At 39.7% G+C, this 26,687-nt stretch overlaps 1 protein-coding gene across 2 annotated transcripts in view; it reads right to left on the minus strand.

Annotated features, from left to right (window-relative positions):
• The window catches only part of ddx31 (DEAD (Asp-Glu-Ala-Asp) box polypeptide 31), a 136,550-nt gene that overhangs the window by 97,187 nt on the left and 12,676 nt on the right, over positions 1–26,687 (minus strand). For both annotated transcript variants that reach the window (XM_028808571.2, XM_028808572.2), the window contains exons 4-6: positions 11,696–11,771; positions 8,588–8,631; positions 2,122–2,192 (exon numbers count right to left, since the gene is read on the minus strand). In XM_028808571.2, the coding sequence (XP_028664404.2) occupies positions 2,122–2,192; positions 8,588–8,631; positions 11,696–11,771 (191 nt within the window). The remainder of the gene's footprint in view (positions 1–2,121; positions 2,193–8,587; positions 8,632–11,695; positions 11,772–26,687) is intronic.

Here is a 26,687-nt window from a genome sequence, read left to right on the forward strand (position 1 = left end):
TGCCCAGTTGATTTCATACAAGGGACGCTATTGGCAGATGGCTGAGAAGCTACCCAACTTACTTTCTCTGTCTCTCTTGCGCTGACTTTCTCTGATCCTGACGTAGGGGGTGTGAGCAGGGGGGCTGTTCGCACACCTAGACGATACGGACGCTCGTCTTAAAATGCTGAAAGATTATCTTCACGTTGCTACCTTCTGTGCAGCTGCTTCGTGAAGCGACATGCTGCACGGTGCTTCGCATACTTAAAAGCACAAAGGGCACGTATTGATTTTCGATTGTTTGTTTTTCTCTGTCTCTCTCTCTCTCTCTCTATTTCTCTGCTCCTGACGGAGGGAGTGTGAGCTGCCGCCTTCAACAGCTTTGTGCCGCGGTGCTTCGCATACTTAAAAGCCAAACAGCCCTATTGATTTGTTTGCTTTTCTCTCTCTCTGACATTCTCTGCTCCTGACGCGCACTCCTTTGAAGAGGAAGATATGTTTGCATTCTTTTAATTGTGAGACGGAACTGTCATCACTGTCTTGTCATGGAGCACAGTTTGAACTTTTGAAAAAGAGACAAATGTTTGTTTGCAGTGTTTGAATAACGTTCCTGTCTCTCTACAACCTCCTGTGTTTCTGCGCAAATCTGTGACCCAAGCATGACAATATAAAAATAACCATATAAACATATGGTTTCTACTTCGCGGATTTTCTTATTTCACGGGTGGCTCTGGAACGCAACCCCCGCGATGGAGGAGGGATTACTGTATAGGATAGTGCTGCACAAGTTGAATTAAAAATGTAACAGGTAATACCAGAATATCGTAAACTATTTTTAGAATGGCATTTGTATAGGTCATTTGGTACAATCATAATAATTAGAAGAAAACTATACAAAATAACTTAGGACAAGAGTCAGTAGAAGGATTGGGAGAGTATGGTGGGTCATGAGGTCGCTGGAAAGGTGTGTGGCATTCCTGATATCTATGCAAAAGGACGAAGGTGCTACCTGTTTTGCTATATGGCTGCGAGACATGGATGCTATGCAGTGACCTGAGACGATGACTGGACTCCTTTGGTACTGTGTCTCATCCGGAAAATCCTTGGGTACCGTTGGTTTGACTTTGTATCGAATTAGCGGTTGCTCATGCAGTACTGAATGAGGCACATGACCTGCATTGTGAGGGAGCGTCAGTATTGGTACTACGACCATGTGGCGTGTTTCCCCGAGGGTGATCCGGCTCGTAAGATCCTCATTGTTGGGGACCTGAGTGGCTGGACCAGGCCAAGGGGTCACCCACGTAACATCTGGCTGCGGCAGATAGACGGTCATTTCCAGAAGATGGGACTGGACCGCTTGTCTGCCTGGGGGGTTGCAAACCCGGATCCCAAGTTGTTTCATAGTGTAGTGAGTGCAGCAACGCGCTGTACCAGTGCATGCTCCCCAACTTGACTTGACTTGGCAAGAGGCTGTGCTTCTTTAGCCTTCTGACTAGAAAAGAGTGAAACCACAAGTCATATGAGATTCTACCTGGAGCCCATCTTGGCAGCATCAGTTGCAAGGCAGGAACCAGTCCTGGACAAAGTAGCAGTCTATTGCAAAGCATGCTTATGAAGGCACACACAATCTGTAACACTGGGCAAATTAACCTACTCAACACTCTTTGTTAAATAGACTCGTAGTATTTAATTTGTGTAAAGAATATAGGATTATTATTTATTTAAGTGAATAAAACTGTGTAAACAAGACTATATTGTAAAGCTCATAAGTAAAAACTACCAGTATTTTTTGATTGTGTGTATTTAAACAGGAGTTTAACAGGCAAATTTCTTTTTGTACAGGAAGACAGGACACCAAGCACATGACAATGACTCATAGGAATGAATAAGTGCTTTATAAGAAGACTGAGATGTATGCAAAAAGATTAAAGAATACTGGAAGATATGCAAATGTAAATGCAAATACTAAGAAAGTGTTAAAATTATTATATTAGATCAGTTTAAGCTTAGACAAACTAACCAATGTATGTATGCCTATAAGAAAGTATGAAATAACTAAAATAATAAAAGGAAAAGCATACAGGAATTCACCCAACATTCTCCTTACCAGATTTAAGGGTTTAGGAGTCTAATAAAGCTTACCTGATCCAGTCTGAGATCGAATCACTGTATCTCTCCCATTTAGAAGGGCGGGAATTGCCTGTTCCTGTACACTAGGGAAAAAAAGTTTACAAGTTTAAATGACTGATTACATTAACAAAAACATAGATATTGCCCAAAGTCAAAAGTCATGTCATAGTGAACACTGCTCCATAGTCTAACTTTAATGCTGCTCACAAAGATGTACTTTACATTTTATATATTTTTGTATAGGTTCATCCCCTATACACAGAATAAAAAAAGTTTCAAAATAACTATGCTTCTGGCCAAGCATCCTGAAACTAAGCCAAATTAAATAAGACTTACAAATCCATGCCACACATTTTAACAAATAAGCCTGAAAGTGCAAGCAACTATCCAAATACTGATTAGATTAAAATGCATTGGATTAATATCTAGAGTTACTTCAAGGTGAACACAATTCTAGTATAAATTCTGTTTTATTAGGATTGAGGGACTTGGACAGTATACAGGCTTGGGCACAGATGAAATTTAATGTAAATAAAGTATTACATGTAGGAAGTAAAAACATGAGGCTAGAATACACAATAGGAGCTTGGAAATTTCAAAATACACCTTATGAGAAGGAACAAGAAGTTGTAGTGGACTGGTCACTATTTAGATCCATAGAGTGTACAGAAACAATCAAGAAGGTTAACAATGTTAGTTAATATATTACAAAGTGTAAAGTACAACGCACTGGTGGGGCTTTACCCAGACAGCTACGGGCAGTTTTGGTCCCTGGGTTATAGAAAAACATAGCAGCTCTAGAAAAAGTCCAGAGAAGAGTGACAAGGCTGATTCCAGGTCTTCTGGGCATGAGTTATGAGGAATGATTTAACGTGTTGAATGTTATCAGTTAAAGCAATCAGAGATTAAGAACCAAGACAACTGAAGAGTTAAAAATGATTAAAGACATTGATTAGTACAGTGGATTTTCCTTCACACAGAGTGGGACTGTAGTGACTTTCAAAAAATCAACCAATTTATTTTGGAAACTCTTATTATGATTGATCTTCATGCTCATCTATTAGCAAGCTTTGACTTTACTCGTGACTGGAATTCGACATGATCAGCAGAAGTTAAACTATCCCTTAAAACCACCTAGTGGAACCTCGGTTCACAAACGTCTCTGAACATGTACAAATCGGGTTACGACCAAAAAGTTAGCCAAACTTTTGCATCTGTTCACGACCACACACTCGGTATACGAACAAGCCAGTTTCCCTTTCAGTTTGTGCGCGGCGATGATTTCCGCACGTGTTCAGTCTCTCCCTGTGCATTCCCTGTGCAGCAAGAGAGAGACACACACACATGCATGAGAGAGAGACAAACACACGCGAGAGAGAGAGAGAGAGAGAAAGAGAGAGGGCTGGCCTGGCCACATAAGGCCGAGAAGGCAGTTAAAGAATGCACCGGGCTTGTTTTTAAAGAGCCTGATTCGAGCATTGTTTTAACCTTGTTGTATTTAATGAAGACTTTTTCTATTGGATTTTAACCTCCACTTCACTTCTGTTTACAGTGATCGGTTCGTAGCATGCATTGTTGCAATGTTACTTTTCTTGGTTGTTTATTAAATTACGGATTTTTCAAATGTTCATTTTTTTTCCCTGTGCTTAAAACTCATTAAAAAAAAGTGTTTTTAGCGAGTGGTTCGTAGCACTATAGTGCGAACTCTTGCAATGTTAGTTTTTTCTGTTGTTCAAGGTTTTCTCAGTGTTATTCAATGTTTTTACATTTAGTTTACTATTACGCTGTGCATTCTATGGTATATTTAACTATATTTGTGCTTAAAAATCTTTAAAGAAATATATTTATACAGTTAGTACAGTCTGGAATGGATTAATTGTATTTACATACAATCCCATGGGGGAAATTACTTCGGGTCACGACCAAATCGGGTTACAACCAGAGTTTTGGAACGAATTACGGTCGCAACCTGAGGTTCCACTGTACATGCATCTCTTCTTTTTCAATGGACCTAGAAACCATTGAAACCTTGCTGGGGACTGAAAGAAGCTTGTACTGGGGCATGAAAACATAGTGTTCTTAGTGCTCTTGGTGTTGGACACAAGCTCTTAATGTTGGTATAAAGTCATTTTACATACTGCAATGTCTGCATCTTTCATCAAAATTATCTCAGAGGTCTAGCCGACAATTTAACTGGGGATGCACTACATAGCACAGAAAAATGCAGGAATTGCTCTTTATTCTGAAATACAAAGAGAAATCATAGTAAAAAGGGGGCCTATGAGTCTGATATGTAATTCTGAAAGGAGATCCTTGAGCACAATTGTTATTATTACATGTTATTTTATTTTTCACTTGGAGGTTAGGGGTTATACTGTGAAAATAAGTGATAAAAAATAATTTGTCGATTTTGGTTTGGTAGTTGGGCTAAACAATTAATTTTTCTAAAGGGTACATATATTTTTACAGGCACTGCATTTTGTAAATTCACAGTTATCTTAAAAAAATAAAACAACACAAGCCAGCTTATGAACTCAAAATGATAGTTCACATTCTACAGTATTAACTCAATCTCTATGTGTGTGGGTTAAAAAATGTAGAATATTCTTGGAATAGCAGGGGGTCATTGGAACATAAGATCACGAGGCCTGAGAATAAGTATGAATGTGAACCTAATGGTACCTATGGATGCGGTAGTATGATGAAGACATCATTAAGTTGCTTTCTTGAATAAAGCAAAGGTTCTGGTATCTTAGAGGGTGCTAACCTTTATTCTTCTGAGATTCTGCTAACCTTCTTCTGGCAGACCTATATACAGCACTCCTAGATTAAAATTCCAGTCTGCTTCTTCAAAACACTGACAGAATATTTTATCAAGATGACATCTTTGAACAAAGTCTCCTTGGACTGCCTTATATATGTAAAACCACTTTTTCTTTAAATACACAATTGAAAATCTTGAGAGAGCTGTTCAGAAACTCATAGGCCTTATAAACTAATTCAATTCAAGGCACTTGACCTGCGTGCAACACACAGTTTTCTTTCATTCTAAAATTTCCCTTTTTTTATACAATACACATCTGCTAAGAAATATCCAAGATGTAATTAATATGTCAATATGGTCATGCAGCTGATAAAGCCATGGCACGTCTTTTCCAGAACTGAAGCAATACAGTATTAAGCATTTAAGTATGGTAAAAAAAAAAAAAACTAATACAAACGTCAGCTTGCCATTTAGTGTAAACAAGATGAAACTGGGGCTACTTTAAAAAGGACAATAAAAGTCTGACCATGCTAAATTAAATTTCCATTACAGCTCTTCAATAAAAAATAACCTGCTATAAATGAACCTGGCTGTTTAAAATGGCAAGCTTTATCTTGTGGCACCATTCTATTTAAAACATAATACACAGCCTTCTGAACCTAGCTTATTTCATTCATGAAAGCAGACACCTTTGTAGAAGGCTGTATAGAGTACACCACCTACAAAACGGTTACCCAAAGGAGTAAACAGTGTAACTCAAGTAAAACCCATTGATGTAACATTGCCATGTAGCTTAAGTATTAAGAAATTGATTCAGTTTCTTTTCAAAACAAACCAACTAAAAAGTCACAATACTTCCAAGGGCAGCACCTCTCAACATCACCACTGCAGATCAGCCAGAACTTGCTAGTTTTTGTTTCAAAGAACTTTTAAGATGGGGAACTAGTCCATCACAGAGCACACTCACACATACACCCAACACTGGGCTGCTTTAGAGTCACCAGTTAACCGATCTTGCATGCCTCTGGGATGTGGAAGGAAAGCCAGATTTAAACACACAAATTTGGAGAAATGAGGCAGCAGTACTTACCGCTAAACCAACATGAAAAAATAATGATAAATTATAGCATGAGCATTAGTCTGCCAAAGCTAGCAAACATCACAATAATACATACATCTGTCACATGAGGATGAGAGATAATCAGTCTCAAATCTATAGAGAGCCTTTAAGTCACATGTACGTGATGAATATACTAATTTAAAGAGTTAAATAATATTTGAATTAGGTGGCCTGCCCGTTGGGCAGGATGGCACAGTGGGTAGCATAATGGCATCCTAGGTTTCCTGTGCTGTCTGTTGCCGAATTTGCATATTCCCCCTAAGTCTATATGGGTTTTCTTCCCACATCCTTAAATACATACTAATTCAGTTAATGGGTGATTCCAAACTGGCCCCTATGAGAGAGATTATGTGAATTATTGTTGACATTTTTTATAACGTAACTGTTTTTTCTGACCTTGTGGTCATTTTGTGCATTACATCTAAGCCATTTAGAACCTAGCTGAACTTTCATTTAGATCTAAAATGTAGTTTGAGGATGAATTAATACAGTCTATCATTTTATTTTAGTTAATAATGTGCCACCATTTTGATTTTTGTGGGCACTGTCATTTTATGTAAAGGTTACTAGGGCGCTGGTGTCCATTCCCAGGTTCGCACATCCTGAAAGCTGCAACACAGAGCATCACTAGCACAACACTACTTAGTTCTACGTCTCTCTAGAGAACTTTGTCCAGGGTTGCAGATAACGTTCCTTAGCCTCTGGTGTGCAACTTTTGTGAAAAATGTAATTAGGATTATTATTTTTTCTGCTATTGTCTACAACTAATAGCTTTTGATTTACGATTATGATTTGTGTTTTGATTTAGGATGGATTTTATCAGCTTTTTGACCCTGCTAAATTCAGATAAACTTTTCTTCCATTGGTCCCTGTATTAAATGTCCTAATGGTCTGCCATATAATTTCCTCTTGGCAAAACACTATGATCGTTGAGTGTGTGAGTGAGCCCTACAACAGACTCATGCTATGTCTGCTGCAGTTTTCTGCCTTGAGCCAAGGGCTGCTGGAATTGGCTCTGGCCCCAAATGGCCCAAAATGTGAATAAGTGGGCTTTAGATTTAAGCTTAGGATTGAAGAGTAGGGCAATTGTATTGAGTAAACTTGAAACAAAGTGGTATCAAGTGTAATGTCTTAATGTCGAATTAAGAACGCCAGAATGGCAAGATTTCCTTCAAACAAATTTCCTCATCTGTTGTCAATCTATTCTGTAAATTGAACTTTACCTTTAATTAAAACTGTTTACTTCCATTCTCATCTTGTTTTCACATTTTAAGCACACAGACATTTTTCTTCATTTTTAGCTTGTTGGCTTGTTAACACTGTCAACTTTAATGTTCATTTTTATTTTTTTCCGCAGCAAGCTAACAGTAAAAATCACTACTGTTTAAGGAATTGGTGAAAATTGAAATTTACAGCTACTAATGTTTATATACCCAGCTTAACCACTACAGCTTAATACAAAATGCACATTAACAGCAACAACCTAAGTCACAGCTGCATTAACAGCCTGTTATAAGGCTGGTGTAATAATATCATGATAAAATATGTAGTTAGAAAAAAAATACTTTAGAAGCCAACTGTTGCACCTCCTACAGGTTATAACTAGCATAGATAAAATCTTAGGAAAGACCTGTTAGAAAATAGGAATTGACTGGCCAGCAAGCCTGGGGAAATACAGGTGGGCTGAGATGAAAGACCATTAACATGTCGGCAGCAAGCTTACCCTGGGTTGAGTTAGAATCACTTTATAAGCCTGTGTTTTGGGGGCAGGGGGTTGATTTTTAGACATATAAGAATGGGCTGGGACAGGGGATCAATCTACCTGAGCTGAGTCAAGCCTAAACAGCACTGAAATGAGGCAGAGGAGTCAGTCTATCCCATCGGTCTTGGAGGTACAAAAAATTAAGCCAGAGGAGCATAAAGACCAGGAAACAAAGAAACACTCCTTGATGCCATTTTGCATCCTAAAGAGACCACTCTCTCTCTCTTGGTGGCTATATTCAGACAGGCCAAGCTGCCCGCTATTCAATGCATGTGCCATGTCAGACCACATCAGAACAAAAACCAAACTGGACCATAGCCACCTGATAGCCTATTATCAGGTTGTATTATTTTAACCAACAAATTTGTACTCTGCCTATATTTAAGGCATAAATAATATGTGATAAATAAATGTGTAACTATTTCTCCTGCCTGTTCCAGTACTCTGCCTTGTTGCCTGTGGTCACAGATTTTAAAGGTAGTGAATCAAATGATGGCCATAGCAGGGATCAGGAGGTACTTTAGTCAGATCTGCATAATAAAGAGTATAAAGGAGAGAACAGGGTCACCCAAAGACCCTAACACAACAAAACCCAGCCATTATCTGGAATTATAATAGATTATCCCCTAAATACACTCCATCCTGAAGTACTGAAAAAATGTTTTACACTATTAAAAAGATTTTTTTAGTTACCTTTTAGAAGACTAATGCCAGTAAGGCCATTCTGCCTTGAAGTTAATTTTAAAATTTCAGCAAAAAACAAAACTGCCCAATATGAAAACAGAATCAAAGGACATAAAGAAACAGCAGAAAGAATTGAGAAAAGACTTACCTAGTCATGCTAGTAATCTTCAGTACATTTGTGAGAGTGGCAAGCTGTCAACAAATAAGTACAGTGCAAGGTTATATTTAAATGCACACTCATTTCTCAGTTTGTTATATACAAGTTAGCATCTAAATAGTATAATCAGGCGATGATCTGAGGTCCTGCACAGCAAAAAAAGTTAATCATACTCAAAACTGTTGGAAATTCTATCTTTATTTGCTAGGTGGTGTGTTGACTCAGTGAACAGTGATCTTGGGGCCTGCCTTATTGTCATTATTTCCACTGCTTGTAAGGAATTTCCATGTTCTGTGTTCTTGCGCATTTGTTCAGGTTTGGCTTTCTGGAGTTCAAAAAAAAAATCATAGATATCCCTAGAAATCCAGTGTGTTCTAATGTAGGTAAGTGTTCTGGTAATGCACTAGATTTCTGCTTAGGTCTGGACTTTTATCTAGAGATATGACACCAACTCAGCACAACTGTTGAAGATATTCAAGTGCAGACAGTGTGTCATAAGGCTCTGGTCTTCAAACCCTGAGGTTGTGGGTTCAAGTCCCACTGCTGACACTGTGTGGCCCTGAGGAAGTTGCTTCATCTAGCTGTGGCCCAATTTGAAAAACAAAAGAAATGTAACAAATTGTATCTCTCAAATGTTGTAAGTTGCCTTGGATAAAGGCAACAGCCAAATAAATAAAAGTAAAATAATTAAATGTGTATATTTAGCTTAAATAAACAGGTTGCATGATAGGCACCTCACAGGACGGCTTAACAGTGGACAAAGTAAGGAAGTCTCATTTCTGTGCTTTAATTTCAGAATACACTGAGACTTTAAACTATATAAATTAAAAAAGGGGGGCATGTTCTAAAACTTTTAACTATTTCAGCAATGGCTATCTTACTGCAACAGAACAGTAAGTCGAACCCGTTTCCAGTGAGAGTTGGACTCCGCCAGGGCTGCCCTTTGTCACCGATTCTGTTCATAACTTTTATGGACAGAATTTCTAGGCGCAACCAGGTTGTTGAGGGGGTCCGGCTTGGTGGACTCAGGATTGGGTCACTGCTTTTTGCAGATGATGTTGTCCTGTTTGCTTCATCAGGCCGTGATCTTCAGCTCTCTCTGGATCGGTTCGCAGCTGAGTGTGAAGCGGCTGGGATGGGAATCAGCACCTCCAAATCCGAGACCATGGTCCTCAACCGGAAAAGGGTGGAGTGCCCTCTCAGGGTTGGGAACGAGATCCTGCCCCAAGTGGAGGAGTTCAAGTATCTCGGGGTCTTGTTCACGAGTGAGGGAAGAATGGAGCGTGAGATCAACAGGCGGATCGGTGCGGCGTCCGCAGTGATGCGGGCTCTGCATCAGTCTGTCGTGGTGAAAAAGGAGCTGAGCAGTAAGGCAAAGCTCTCAATTTACCAGTCGATCTATGTTCCTACCCTCACCTATGGTCATGAGCTATGGGTAGTGACCGAAAGAACGAGATTGCGAATACAAGCGGCTGAAATGAGTTTCCTCCGCAGGGTGTCTGGGCTCTCCAAAGATAGGGTGAGAAGCTCAGTCATCCGGGAGGGGCTCAGAGTAGAGCCGCTGCTCCTCCGCATCGAGAGGAGTCAGATGAGGTGGATCTGATCAGGATGCCTCCTGGATGCCTCCCTGGTGAGGTGTTCCGGGCACGTCCAACCGGGAGGAGGCCCCAGGGAAGACCCAGGACACGCTGGAGGGACTATGTCTCCCAGCTGGCCTGGGAACACCTCGGGATTCTCCCGGAAGAGCTAGAAGAAGTGGCCGGGGAGAGTTAAGTCTGGGCATCTCTGCTCAAGCTGCTGCCCCCGCGACCCGACCTCGGATAAGCGGAAGAGGATGGATGGATGGATGGATGGCTATCTTACTGCCACTTGACCTGACATACCTGCAGCTTGAAGTCTCTTCACAGTTAAGCTGTGCTTGAAGCTGCTGCTGTGAGGCACTTATCACACAAGCTGTTGGCTCTCAGAAACTTGTCTTTTGATTCTGCTTTGGTTTTGGGTCTTTCAGACCTGTTCCTGTGGGAGTCTCCTCCAGATTCCAAGTTCATTTTGATAGTGTAGAAAACTGTACTTTTGGGTACATTGACTTTCTTCACAATTTCTTTAAATGAAATACCTACACTTTCAATGGTTATAATGGGTGTCTATTCTCTTTTAATTGCCTTTTGTTCTCACCATTATTATTGTAATATACAGTACAATATCCATCCATCCATCCATCCATTATCCAACCCGCTGTATTCTAACTACAGGGTCATGGGGGTCTGCTGGAGCCAATCCCAGCCAACACAGGGCACAAGGCAGGAAACAAACCCCGGGCAGGGCGCCAACCCACCGCAGGGTACAGTACAATATTTTCCAAATAATGTTTCAGTGCATGTAGTAACACTGTTGGTTCCTACACAGCTGTTGTATGCTCAGAGTGTTCGTAAGTAATCAATAAAAGCTGGGACAACCACATCAACTTTCAAGGCTTAACTAATTTTCTTTGCTGCCAAAATATTGCAAGTTGTTATCCCATTACTTGTTCCCTAAAAAAGGCCCCTTTGTATAATTTTGAAAATGACATTCTTTTTTCCCCTGGACGCCTCCCTGGGGGGATGTTCCGGGCATGCCCCATTGGGAGAAGACCACGGGGCAGACCCAGGACATGCTGGAGGGATTATATCTCCCGGCTGGCCTTGGAACGCCTCGGGGTCCTCCCAGAAGAGCTGGAGGAGGTGGCCAGGGAGAGGGAGGTCTGGGCTTCCCTGCTTAGGCCCCCGCGACCCGACCTCGGATAAGCAGTGGATACTGGATGGATGGATGGACATTCTTTTTCAACTTTTGATAGCCTAAACTTTCTTTTATAATCTCCAGTAGTTTACCCCTTAACTTTGTACCATTTCAGGATACTGACTGGACTTGCTGCTTAAATTTCAATCAACAGTGGAACAATGGCGGGTGTTTTAAAAATTTTGACTGATATATAAGACACACAAAACAGTAAGCAGGACAATGACTGTAGGAGTCCCCCAAGCCTTTGTGGTAGATGATAAATAATAACAGAAAAAAAAATCAAAAACTGAAGATACCAGTAATGCTTCATTCAGCACATACCAGATGAGGATGTAGATCCAGTTCTGAAAACAGGTTGCTAGTGAAAACTTCTTCATTCAGAGGGTTCACTTCAGGCCTTGCCAATTATAAAATAACATAAAACAGAAGGAATTTAAAATGATATACCATATATTTTCTAATTTAAGCAATCATTAGTCAATATAGCATTTGCTCTCTGTGGTCATTTTGTCACTCTATTTTTGGATCAAAGTAATGCAGTCCCATCTGAGTTGAAAATCAACCCCCTATATTCTTGTCAACCATGTTTGATTTGTTCAAATCAAATGTTATTACCATAACAGCTCTGAATGTCTCCAGCTGTCAGCTCAAGTGCAGGAATCTCTCTATCTTAATATCATAATAGAGTGCTGAGAGAAAGCAAGTCTACCACCAGTAATGTCTTGTATCTTTTAACATATGTATAGAAATTAACCTTATTCCAATACAGTAGACCCCCGTGAAGTCGGTTCAGAGTTCATGGCCTCAAGTCATTCGCGGATTTTTCCTTAGAACCTAACTAATAATTGTTAGCGGAAACCACAAATATCCTCCGCAATTTTTACGGCTTTTTTCGTGGCAATACTGTACTGTAGAGAGAACAGGAAGCAGCTGTAGAGAAAACCGCGACTTGAGATGGTGAAAGTAGCCAATAAAATTTGAAACTGCAACTCCCAGCAGTCCCTGCAGTGGCTCTGATTGGTCTTCTGCTGAGGATGCTGGGGCTGTTGAGGTCAAAGAATGTCAGCACGGCTTTTAAAAAGGGGGCCGGTGACCAAAAACAAAAAAAAAGTTTTTGTAATTTGTGTTTCAAGTTCCTGTCTGTCTGCCTTCTGTTGGGTTATCTGTACTTATTCATTTTGTCCTGGATCGTTTCGTGCGTCTGGATTGTCTGCCTGTGTACATGAGGACTGTAAATGGATTCATGGCCATCCTGCAAAGAAAGGAGCGCTCCTGAACCCGTCCACCCATCTTCACCATTTCAGGAACTACTGGTAGGACTATCTTTACATTCCCATTCAACGTGCGGATCTCTGGACTATCTATTTTTATCATTACATTTCATCCGTTGCCGTTTTTCATGAACTTTTTCATGATTTACTGTGTGTGTTTTGTTTGTGCTTTGTTGTATTTAATGTGTAATCGCCGTAAGGGGAACAGGGGTGATATCGTTGTTTTCTTATTTCATTTGTTTTCATTACATTCTTTATTTGCTGTTTGATTACCGGCTTGCTTTGTTTTTGTCTCTGTTTGTGAGTGCGTGTGGGTCGGGCCAAGGCTGGAATCTCCACCATAAAAATAAATAAATCACCGTCTTCTCAATTGCAGCTTCTCGCGTGACGCTACGCTTACTTAAAAGCCTGAACAGTGCCTGTCCTTTTTGGCTGATTGCTTTGTTTCTCTCTCCTCCCCCAGACATTCTACTGCTCTGGGTTGTGCTCCCCTATGATGTCTGTCTGTTGTTTAATTGTTAACTAACTGCATGCTGAGCACCTTTTACTTCTGAAAGAGACATGTTTGTTTGAAGTGTTTGACTAAAGTTCCTGTCTCTGCAATCTCCTGTGTTTGTGTACAATTCTGTGACCCAAGCTGCACTAAGACTAGCCTGCCAGCATTAGTGCTTACCTCTGTGTGCTTGCTTGCAGCCGGTTTAAGCGCAGTTAGCTCAGTGATTTACATCCATGGCGTCACTTGTACATATTGTTCCAGCAGTTTTTTTAAATAGTTTTTACAGTTCATTAGCAGTGTGTAAAATGATCAGTGTTGCAGTAATTGTGATGCTCTTTGCATGAAAAAAATGTGTTCCATTAAAATTTCACTTTTTCTTTGTTAATTGTGACGTTTACTTAAAGTGCAGCATAAAAGTATTTGGCGTCCAGGGGATGCATTAACCCTCAAGTATGTGGCAGTTTAACGGTTAAAGCCCCAAGATTCGGCCGAAACGCCCTGCACCTTCTAAGGCTTCTGGCAATGAAAACGCTCTTGCATGAATTACAGTACATATAGCGGTAACATCGGTATTTTACATTCTAGCACTGCGGGAGACATAGCAGTACAGTATACAGGTATACCTTTAACTCTTTATATTTAGGTAATGTATTAAGCTGAGTTTGAAATTAAGTTAAAGTGTTTTGGGGGCATATTTAGGGTTTAAACTATGAAAATAGGCATTTTTTTAACCACATCCAAAATTTGTGGTTTTTCACAATTCGCGGGTGCTCTAGGAATGTAACCCCCGCAAATTTTGGGGGACTCTCACAATATTACGGTTATTCAAACTAACAAAAGGCAATGAACAATAACAGACTGCAATTACTTCCATCAACTGATGTCCTAAACCAATCAAATTCAGTTTTAGGGTCGCAAGTCAAGAAATAACCCTAGTTGGCATGTCAGTTCACCACACAATTCATCCACATGCATGCACTCATTCACAATGGGTCAGTTTAGAGATACCAAAGAGTCAAGCATACAACTCCAGTCATGTGCATGACTACCATGTTTTATCAATCCTTATGTACAATCCTTTATGAATGAATACAAAAAATGAAGAGTACCGCAGTAGTGAGAGGCGCTCCTTTACAATTCCCAGAAAACTTACTGTCTGCATGGACTTTCCAAGTTGTCCTCGTGTTCATATGGATTTTTTCAAGGTATTTTGGTTTGCTCCCACATTACCAAGATGTGGGGGTTAAGTTCATTAGTTATTCTAAATTTGCTTTAAATTAATGACAGTGAATGTACATGTATATGACGGTGCCTTGTTATGGGATGCTGGGTCAGTTCATGTTGTGACAGACTCTGGTTCCCTCAATAAAAAAAAGTTCAGAAAATGGATGGATGGATGGATAAAAAATAAGATGGTATGTGAACTACTGTGTATCTTCATTTATCAGCCCTTTGTTAATTGTATATAAAAGGCGATACAAGAAGGAAAATAGGCAAATAATTGGAAAATATGATGCCAAGTGAAAAGATGAAATTTTGCTTCTTTATGCTAAGACTTATTTATATTAAAGTAGGTTAGTTGTAACTATGGAATAATGAAAAGAAGAATTGAAAGATGAGATACGAAAATGAAAAGCTGGTAAGAAGGCAAAAAGACTGGAGGTTAAGGCAGGAGAGACAAGATTAAATGGATGGTCACATGACAGGTGTGTTGTAACTGTGCTAGGAGAAAGTCTCTTCACTTTTCATGTCACTGCAAAAAACTTTATAGAAGATGCTGTTGTTGTTAAGGTTCCAAGGGGCATCAGTTTGTGCAAAGGTTTAGAGATGGAGTTTGGGAGTTTACTATAATTATGAACCCAGAGATTGCTAATGGAGATATTCTGGAAAAAAAAAAGGGATTTGTGGTTCTGCTAAACCAAGTGACATGCTCAGTATGGCAGAAGGAACAGACAGACGTATGATGGGCGAGATGTGTGTGGAAGTTCTGGCACTGAAGGGAAAAATTCATGCCAACAGGAATTGTATGGTGTTATGCACACGAGTGAACTGTGGCTGATTAGGGTGGAATTTGAAGCATAGTTGGAAATACTCAGCATCAACACATTCAGACGCTTGAGTAGAGTATTAACACATAGGCTGAGTGAAGCAAAAGCATTCACATAAAGCTGAAAAAGTCAGGTGGGCGTACTAACATCACAAATGAGACAGTTTGGCATGTGAAGTCAAAGACAGAGAACTACTGGGTAAAAAGGGTACATTATGATGTGGAAGGTGGGGAACAGGTGAAGGATTTGTGGTGTCATGTGGTAGTACAAGAGACTGTAAGGTGGTCAATCTTCTTCTATAATATGCTACTGTGGCTGTTCGTTTGTCTGTCCAGGATTTTAAATCACCTGTAGCTCGTAAACCGTTTCACCTATTGACTTGAAATTTGGTACACATATACTATGTGACGTCTACTATTCGTTTTCCTGGTGATGATTTTATTACTCTTTTACTTTTATTTTATTGTAGAATCAACTCTCGCCAGTGCGGCGCATGTGTATAGGCGCCATTCTCATTCCCTACCACCTTTGCTAATCATTCTCGAGGCAGATTAAAGACTTACGTCTGTGCCAGATTAAGTGAAAGATTAAAGAAAACGTACTAAGTAATTGCAAAACAAAAACTAACAATCAGTTTTAACGCGAAAAGATGCCAACGAAAGAAGAGAAGCAGCGGGCCGCTAGGGTGGAGTAAAGAAGAGCTGCTCAGGAAGCAGCAAGTGCATCAACCTCTGAGCAAATGAATGTTAAACGTACAGAGAAAGAGGATGAATACTATGAATGCTCAAGTCAAGTGTATTCACTGCACGTCATCGTGGGATAATATGGGATAAGAAATTTGGGATAACCACTACCAGCCTACAGGTAACTAAGCAAGACACCCAGAATCTTATTGCTACTGTTGTCACAAATACCCTTTTCTTTTTTAATTCATAAATACTACTATTAAGCGTGTGTGCACAACTTAATGTTCAGTATTACATTACATTTATATGTGACAGAATTAATAAGCATTACAGCATAGTAGGGGTCCATGGTGGTTTGATCTGCGGTGCAGTATGCATCACTTAAATTATCCTCTGTAGGCGGAGAATAAATATGGGCTGTATGATAGCAAAGTACCATAGAGTGTATTTATACATTCATTCTTTAACTTTTCAAACCCACTTGTATCATTAAATGGTCACAGGGAGTAAGAGGCTATCCCATCTGCAACATGTTCAATTCCCCTTCACATGCCTAATATTGGTGAGAATCATGGTGGCAACAAGCCAAGATGGACAGACCAGGTCACACTGTTTTACCACCTCTTACATTATCCTCCTGAGGAGTTCTCAGACACACCTAGGTCAATCAAGAGAGGAAATGGGGAAAAGAAAGAAAAATATTAGCCATTGGTGGGATGACAGTCCAGTGCAGGGCAAACTCAAAAATGCATACAACTCACTTCTGCTATGGCAGTCTAGATTCTGTAATTAACACTCTCTCTCTCTCACACACACACACACACACACACACACACACACACAGGACTACACTGGATAACCAGGACTAAACCCACATGAACAAAGGAGAAAATGCAAGGGTCACAAAGACTTGATATACAAAGATTGTATATCAATCTCTGGTTCAAATTAAATGGTGCACACTTTTAAATAGGAAGAAATCACACTGACAAAGGGAACTGGAATTAACACTCATGTTAACAGACCACTTAATACAAAATGCAGCAATAACATAAAAGCAAATCTTGATATTTCTTGTATCTCATATATTTTTTTTAATTAAAACCTTAATAATGTGTTATAAATTAGCATAATTAAACCAACAATCTAATTAACCTCAACTTTGCAAATGCCTGAAACTTTGGGATTTTTCTCACCAGCTGCAGAACAGTGGGTGACATTACCATCTGTGCAATGCACTCTGCCGACACATGGGAACCTAGCGGAGAGCAGGATTTTGTAGAGCAAATGACATGTGATCAGGTAAGCGAGATCAACAAATTACAGAAAGTTTTCCTAAAGGTACAATTGTGTAAATGAAATCTCGGCTGGAATTGAAATTAAAATTACTGGGAGTGGGGATGGGCAACCAGTGGTTCCAGAGTTTGCCATGTCAGAAGGTTAAGGCCTTGCAAGAAATTACATTTGTTTTACAATTATACCTTCTCTTTCTCTATACAATGGTCAAACATATAACAACATAATACATACTACAAAAACAGTTGAAAACATAGTTAACTACCAAAATATATGGCAACTAATCAGTTAAAAAAAACACCCTTCTTGACTTAAATGTATGTTATTGCTGTAACTGTCCATTTTATATACAGTACGGTATTTTGTACTCTCTGTGCTATTGTCTAAGAAGCGTTGCAATCTAAGTAATCAACATAGACCTCAGCATATTCAGAGTTAACGTTTGCAGTCCACCGTCTCTTGGAATGTACAGTATTTTGAATTCACTGCATTTTCATTCCAACAGATGGTGTATCACAAACATTAGCACTGCTTTTATGAATCCCATAGCAAATGGCAGAGACATTGTAACTGGATGGACAAACAGATACACAGACACTTCTTTAATTAAGGTGGATTTTGTCTGTTCTCTGAATAATAATAATAATAATAAAGTGTTCTATGCAGTGCCTTTCTATAGCAATTACCATTACAAGACAATTTAAATGCTCATCACGTCCAACTGACTGTTTGATTCTGTGTACATTTATGTATTTATATATTTAAATCATGTGTCCTCCTGACAGGTTAAATGGCAAAATTCAGTACAACCCTACAGCTATCAGGGGTTTATATTGACACATTATTATCATCTAAAGGAATGTGCAGAAGCCATTAAAAATGGCAAATAAATGTTAGGTTACATCATAAAAACTGCTGAATATATGCTCAGACAAAATAATGCATTTCTGAGACCACATCTCACTGTGTGTAGCTCTGGTCACCATACTACAAAAAACACCATTGCTGCAGTTGAAGCAGTGGAGAGGAAAGCGTCCAGGTGCATTTCAGGATTTAAGGACATGTCTGACTATGACAGACTCAGAGAATTAAACCTGTTTAGTCTCAACCAGAGGAGACGGTGTAGGGACCTAATCCAGATCTTCAAAATCTTCTAAGGTATTGATAAAGTAGATTGAGCGGAATCCTTTGAACTACCATATATATATACTCTCGTTTAAATTCTCCCGCACATAAGTCAGGGCTTGATTTTACCGTATACAGTAATTTCCGGTATTTTATAATGTCGGTCGTATAAGTCGAATGCAGAAAACTCAAGCTATTAGTCCAAGAGATTATGATATGATAATGCCCACCTGAGAGGGTAACCATGGAGCACACTGCCTTTTTTTCTATGCATTGTGCCTATGTGCCCACACGGTAATACCCAAACTATTCCGAAGCGACGTCTGCACTGTTTTATGTTTTTTGTCGTACACCTTTATCGTAAGAGCATCCCTTATCTACGATGGAGCGTTCAATCAGAAGAAAATATGAAGCTGGTTTTAAATTAAAAGTCGTTGAAGTGGCGAAAGAAATTGGTAACTGCGCTGCTGCAACAAAATTCAATGTGTCTGAGAAACTGATGCGAGATTGGAGGAAGCAAGATGTTAAAAAAAAAATTTAAGTGTCATATTTTTGAACGGTTGTATAAGTCGGGGTCTGATTTTATGATCGATTTTTTGGGTTTCAAGACCAGACTTATAAGCGAGCGGTAAATAGTGAATCATGTATGCGAAAAGTGGAAAGCAAGGAGTTATAGGAATCTGGAACAAACTACCAAGACATGTAGTTGAAGCTGAAACCTTAACAAATTTAAAAAGTACCTGGATGACTTATTGAGATAGCATAGCTATACATGCAAGCATGATGAACTGAATGGTCTTGTCTTGTTTGTCAAATTTCTTCTGGTCTTACTACTTGTGGCCTACACTCATATAATGCAATACAAAGAATCTTAATTGTTTCTTTTGATAAGTAAAGATGGCAGGATATTGAGAAAGTGTGCACAGAGAGACAGATAAAAAAATCAAAGGCACACAAAAACTATGCAGGGTTGTCAACAATCATGTAATTTTCTATTACTGTATTAACTTGCATACGTATTACTCAAGTTTGTTTTCTCCAGGTATGGTTATATCCTAACAACATGTAAGACTGATTGACTGGCAGCTGGTACTTGACCTTGTATGACAGGTTGGGCGTTGGTGTATGTGCAGAACGGTGCCCTATAATTGGATTTGAACCATACAGGGTTGATTACTTGCATCATGTGCTGCTGGGATCGGCTTCTGCTCCCTATCTGCCTACATAGAATATGTGGATTCAGCCTGATTTGTGCTTAATTCTCCTAGAATAGGTGCCAAATTAGCTGGAAAGGCAGGTAAGAAGATGGATGGACAGATGAATTATGGTAGCCTTAGTAACATGTCTGCTAACTCCCTATAAATACTACAAGTAGAAGCAAATGACTTATCTATATATATAAAATTATTTTCATGTCTGAAATGGAAATTACGTATGACCACAGAACATATTATAATACAGGAACTAATCACTTCGTTTGTGGACGCCATTTTTATATCATCTTTACGAATTATTATTTGTGTGAGAGTTATTTTACTGATATTGAAAAGAAGTAAACACAAACACGCCAATCAATCCCATAGAAGTGCACCCCGCATCGCCCTCTCCCAGCCCTCCTCTCTGCTACAGTGCTGAGCCGTCCGCCGCCAGGTGCGTTCTGACAGAGAAGTTTTATTTATTCGTCCACGTGGCTGTCACGGAAACTGCCACATTGTAACTTTTTTTTAGTTAGCAGTACTTGATAGTAGAAGAGATGAGGAAAACAGCTTTGCGTCTTTCTACTTTTTAACTGTGCCGAGCTGTAAACAATGTGAAGACGAGACCACCTTCAGCGGCCAGTGGTCGTGAGAACAAAAGCTGTTAGTACTAATTACCTGTTGTGTTATAGCGCCTTTAAAATGTAGTTTACCCGAAACCACTCCAGTAGTGGTCAATGTTTAATAACTTACAGACTACATTTTATTTTTTTCCCTTGCACTCAGTGAGTGAAGCCACTGGGTAATCAGCTAGCCTGTAATAAAACTGGATTTAGTTTTAAACAAGGCAAAATTTGAGTTTAAATTTCTTCTAAACAAAACAATATAAGATGAATACACAGATCCAAAAAGTGCCGCAAACTCCAACTTATGGATGCTGTATCTGTCTGTATTATTAAATACTGATAAAGTGCTGTGCTCTTCTCCTTAAATGCTGTTTTTCTGGTGGAAAATCGAAATCAGCAAATATACATTTGGAATCTGATCTCAAACCATTATTTATTGTTGTGTAAAACTGACCTTTAGCAGATTTTAGGATATCTGCTTTCTGATATTATTGAAAAAGTAATGATTGCCTTCAGTGTTTTTAGTATGCAGCACAAAGAATGGTAATGCTTTTAACATATTCATTAATATTACAGTACTAGATTTTATGTCAGAACACTTTCAAATGGTGGAACTAATTAACAAAAAAAATATTATTCAGTTTTTATGTTTACACTGGCTTTTATCATCTATTTCTGATGATATAAGGTAAGGGGTTATTCAGACAGTAATCCAATTTAGGACCATAAAAGCACCCACCCTCCTACCCACCTAAACATTAGCACATAACAGATGTTCTCTGACCACTACGGCTCACCCACTCCCGATACCTCGCTCAACCCCAGCAAAGCTTCCGACAGTCTCTGAAGAAGCCTAATTTGTTTGCATTCTCATAATCTGGAACAGCGCTCATGACACTAACTGCTCAATCTATTCTGTTATTAAGAACATGCCGCCTGCGTTCTCTACAAAACCGCCACTTTTCACACCGTTCTGTCAGGGTTGTCTAACACAACTATAACTCATTATCTTCAAAGCACAGCTCTATGCTTCTGACTGCTATTTTAGACTTCAACAAAAAAAAAGTGTTCAGATATACGCTGAATTGCTGATGTTTTAAGATAGTGCCTTCGAAGAACAGAAGGAAGTAGCTTACAAAGCCTTGCGAAACCCAGCTGATAAATCAATGCAGGAAAAACATGAGCAATATCTGGGTTTTACTGATTTCTTACAAATTTGTTGGAACATAGAGTTTACTTCTAACGTGAATGTGGGGTTTCTGTACCTTTTTTGTTTGGAGCTTCCAAGTGCTGATGTTCATATCAAAACAGACTCCTTGCCTATCACCGATATTTAAATGGCTTCAGTGGCTACAGGTTAATTCTACATTTCAATGCTAGTGAAGGAGGGTGAGGTTTATTCAAAGGTTAACAAAGAAAAAAAAAGTTGATTTCATGGGAATTTTCTGACTAAATCAATAGATTTCTCTGTCAAAAACAGATTTGACAAAGACACTACAAAAAAAAAAAAAACAAAAAAGGAGGACACAGCCCCCAGACACAGACAGACACCAAATGTCCAAAACACACACGTTTATTATAAACAACAACACCACAATGTCTTAATCAGCCAACTCAGTCCCTTCTTTCTTTCTCTATCCTTCTGCCGCCTCTACTTCTCTCCTCACAAGCTCCGTCTTCCTCCTCCCGACTCCGGCTCGTCAACTGGAATGAGGCGGCCCCTTTTATGCAGTACCCGGATGTGCTCCAGGTGCTCTGTGATTATCTTCCAGCGGCACTTCCTGGTGTGGCGGAAGTGCCGCATGAGCACCCGCAAGCACCTCCAAGTGTGGCGGAAGTGCTGCCATCCAGGGTTCCATAATTGTCCGGGCGCCCCCTGGTGGTAGCCACATTCCCCAACAGGGATGAGCTTCCCAGCTCCATTCCCGTGGCCCCCATGCAGACCAGGACGGCTGCCCTCTCGTGGCCCAGGAGAGACACTGTCCCTCCTGTGGACCTTCCAGGCGTCCTGGCGGTGTAGAGTCCCCAGCTGTCTGCCACAATATATAAAAGTCAATGTATGTGTGTATATATGTATGTTCCAGCATCACTTCCGAACGGCTGGAGCGATTTTCATGGAACTTGATACACATTTCTCATTGGATGACTAAAAATACTGTAGGGTGAAATCAGCCTTAACCCACCCCCTTCTGGGTAGGGTGGAGGGTGATCTTGCAGTCTTGTATACATGTTATCATCCAATTGACACTCGGAACGACCACCAGAGGGCGAACTGGAGGTGTCTGCCAGCATTCTTTATGTTTGAGCACCACCACGGCTCTGCTGCTTTTGAAATTAAATAGAGTTGGCCGGCTCCAAGCATCAACTGGATGATAACATACATACAAAACCTCAAGACAAGCACATAAGTGAGTCTTCATTGTTTGTTAATTTGTTTATTTTTAAAGTTGTGTTTTTTTTATTTTATTTTTCTCAAACAATTAAAAAAAAAACAACTCTATTTTCCTCCCGGGCAACGCTGAGTATTTCAGCTAGTTTATCCATACAGTATTTCCATGTAAATTACACTTTAGTGAAACCGCTGGAAATCACTGAATGGAAGATTTTACAAATATAAGGGATTGTACTGTATAATAATATACAAACAAGTACATTAAAATACAGTACATAATCTCTCTCTCTATTATATATACAGTGGTGTGAAAAACTATTTGCCCCCTTCCTGATTTCTTATTCTTTTGCATGTTTGTCACACAAAATGTTTCTGATCATCAAACACATTTAACCATTAGTCAAATATAACACAAGTAAACACAAAATGCAGTTTGTAAATGGTGGTTTTTATTATTTAGGGAGAAAAAAAAATCCAAACCTACATGGCCCTGTGTGAAAAAGTAATTGCCCCCTGAACCTAATAACTGGTTGGGCCACCCTTAGCAGCAATAACTGCAATCAAGGGTTTGCGATAACTTGCAATGAGTCTATTACAGCGCTCTGGAGGAATTTTGGCCCACTCATCTTTGCAAAATTGTTGTAATTCAGCTTTATTTGAGGGCTTTCTAGCATTAACCGCCTTTTTAAGGTCATGCCATAGCATCTCAATTGGATTCAGGTCAGGACTTTGACTAGGCCACTCCAAAGTCTTCATTTTGTGTTTCTTCAGCCATTCAGAGGTGGATTTGCTGGTGTGTTTTGGGTCATTGTCCTGTTGCAGCACCCAAGATCGCTTCAGCTTGAGTTGACGAACAGATGGCCGGACATTCTCCTTCAGGATTTTTTGGTAGACAGTAGAATTCATGGTTCCATCTATCACAGCAAGCCTTCCAGGTCCTGAAGCAGCAAAACAACCCCAGACCATCACACTACCACCACCATATTTTACTGTTGGTATGATGTTCTTTTTCTGAAATGCTGTGTTCCTTTTACGCCAGATGTAACGGGACATTTGCCTTCCAAAAAGTTCAACTTTTGTCTCATCAGTCCACAAGGTATTTTCCCAAAAGTCTTGGCAATCATTGAGATGTTTCTTAGCAAAATTGAGACGAGCCCTAATGTTCTTTTTGCTTAACAGTGGTTTGCGTCTTGGAAATCTGCCATGCAGGCCGTTTTTGCCCAGTCTCTTTCTTATGGTGGAGTCATGAACACTGACCTTAATTGAGGCAAGTGAGGCCTGCAGTTCTTTAGACGTTGTCCTGGGGTCTTTTGTGACCTCTCGGATGAGTCGTCTCTGCGCTCTTGGGGTAATTTTGGTCGGCCGGCCACTCCTGGGAAGGTTCACCACTGTTCCATGTTTTTGCCATTTGTGGATAATGGCTCTCACTGTGGTTCGCTGGAGTCCCAAAGCTTTAGAAATGGCTTTATAACCTTTACCAGACTGATAGATCTCAATTACTTCTGTTCTCATTTGTTCCTGAATTTCTTTGGATCTTGGCATGATGTCTAGCTTTTGAGGTGCTTTTGGTCTACTTCTCTGTGTCAGGCAGCTCCTATTTAAGTGATTTCTTGATTGAAACAGGTGTGGCAGTAATCAGGCCTGAGGGTGGCTACGGAAATTGAACTCAGGTGTGATACACTACAGTTAAGTTATTTTTTAACAAGGGGGCAATTACTTTTTCACACAGGGCCATGTAGGTTTGGATTTTTTTTCTCCCTAAATAATAAAAACCATCATTTAAAAACTGCATTTTGTGTTTACTTGTGTTATATTTGACTAATGGTTAAATGTGTTTGATGATCAGAAACATTTTGTGTGACAAACATGCAAAAGAATAAGAAATCAGGAAGGGGGCAAATAGTTTTTCACACCACTGTATTATATATATATATCTCTCTCTCTCTCTATATATATATATATATATATATCTCTCTCTCTCTCTCTCTATATATATATATATATATATATATAAAATCCATCGTCTGCCTCTCTGTCTGTATGTCTGTCCGCTTTTCATGACACAACTACTTAACGGATTTCGATCAGATTTTTTTCTGTAATTTGCTTGAACATTCCGGTTGATTTTGCGACCTCTCTCATCGTGCTAAGTATAATAGTTCACTTGTGGTAGCGATTTATTTGCACGAATCCAAGCGAGACGCAGCGGGCCAAGGGGAGGGGGGGTGGGTCCTTCCTCACTCATGCGCCAGCCTCGGGGCATATCTTATATCTGCTTAGCTACCAAATGAGAGAACTACTTAACAGATTTAGATCTGGCTTTTTTCTAGAATTTGCTTGAACTCTTCGGTTAACTTTGTGACTTCTCTCATCACACTAAGAATCATAGTTTGTTTGCAGGAGCGATATATTTGCACTAATCTGAGACAGAGGCTGCGGGCCGAGGGGAGGGTGACATCAGGAGTAGGGAGCCGGGCACAGCTCCCCTGGCTCTCCTGTTTCACTGCTATGCAGGTGGAGCCGCGGGGGACGACTTGTTTTTTATATATGCAAATAAATATAGAGCAAAATAAATAGGAAATTGAATGAAATGAACAACTTAAGTAATATGTCATTTGAAATGAAACACGGGTCAAATGAAGTAAAAAAAGCGGTATACAGTGATCCCTCTCTATATCGCGCTTCGCCTTTCGCGGATTTTATATGTAAGCATATTTAAATATATATCGCGGATTTTTTGCTGGTTCGCAGATTTCTGAGGACAATGGGTCTTTTAATTTCTGGTACATGCTTCCTCAGTTGGTTTGCCCAGTTGATTTCATACAAGGGACGCTATTGGCAGATGCCTGAGAAGCTACCCAACTTACTTTTCTCTCTCTCTCTCTCTTGCGCTGACTTTCTCTGATCCTGACTTAGGGGGTGTGAGCAGGGGAGCTGTTTGCACACCTAGACGATACGGAAGCTCGTCTAAAAATGCTGAAAGATTATCTTCACGTTGCTACCTTCTGTGCAGCTGCTTCGTGAAGTGACATGCTGCACGGTGCTTCGCATACTTAAAAGCTCGAAGGGCACGTATTGATTTTTGACTGTTTGTTTTTCTCTGTCTCTCTCTCTCTCTCTCTCCCTGCTCCTGACGGAGGGGAGGGGGTGTGAGCTGCCGCCCTCAACAGCTTTGTACTGGCGGTGCTTCACATACTTAAAAGCCAAACAGCCCTATTGATTTGTTTGCTTTCCTCTCTCTTTCTGACAGTCTGTGCTCCTGACGCGCACTCCTTTGAAGAGGAAGATATGTTTGCATTCTTTTAATTGTGAGACAGAACTGTCATCTCTGTCTTGTCATGGAGCACAGTTTAAACTTTTGAAAAAGAGACAAATGTTTGTTTGCAGTGTTTGAATAACGTTCCTTTCTCTCTACAACCTCCTATGTTTCTGCGCAAATCTGTGACCCAAGCATGACAATATAAAAATAACCATATAAACATACGGTTTCTACTTCGCGGATTTTCTTATTTCGCGGGTGGCTCTGGAACGCAACCCCCATGATGGAGGAGGGATTACTGTAGAGTGGTATGGAGTTCACATTGACATTTACAGATCTAAAGTGTGTTTGTGTGTCTTTTTAATTTCTCCTGCATGAGCTATGGCAGAGAAAAGAAGGCGTCAGCTATGTTCACTTATGAATTTCTTTGTGAGAGAGTGTGTGTGCATGTGTGTGTGTCTGCACACACATATGTATATTTAAATAAATGATGCAACTCAAATAGTACTTCAGTAAAACTTTTGCAAATCAATAGACCTGGCTCCACGACTATACAGAGCAAAGGCAAAAACAAAAAACACAGTTAAATTAACCTGGTTTAAACAATTTAACAATTTCTACAGATGCTATAATTGTACAAACTGATTTTTTTAAGGATTTGGGGATAAGTAATAGAGCAGAAACAACAGGCATGGAGCCAGTAACAAAGCAAACACAACGCAACTTGTTAAAAAAGATACAGTATGTACATTTTTTCAGGAGTTATCATTGTACATAGGTCTCAGTGTTCAGGGTGGATAAGAAAGCATTCGTTCTACATTTTTTGTAAATTTGATGTTATCCAGGAGCTCTACACAATGGAAAACATGTATAATAATCCAACAAAATTTGCAATTATAAATCAATTTAGATTTTCCA

The sequence above is a fragment of the Erpetoichthys calabaricus genome, chromosome 9 (assembly GCF_900747795.2).
Source record: "Erpetoichthys calabaricus chromosome 9, fErpCal1.3, whole genome shotgun sequence".
Classification (NCBI taxonomy): domain Eukaryota; kingdom Metazoa; phylum Chordata; class Cladistia; order Polypteriformes; family Polypteridae; genus Erpetoichthys; species Erpetoichthys calabaricus.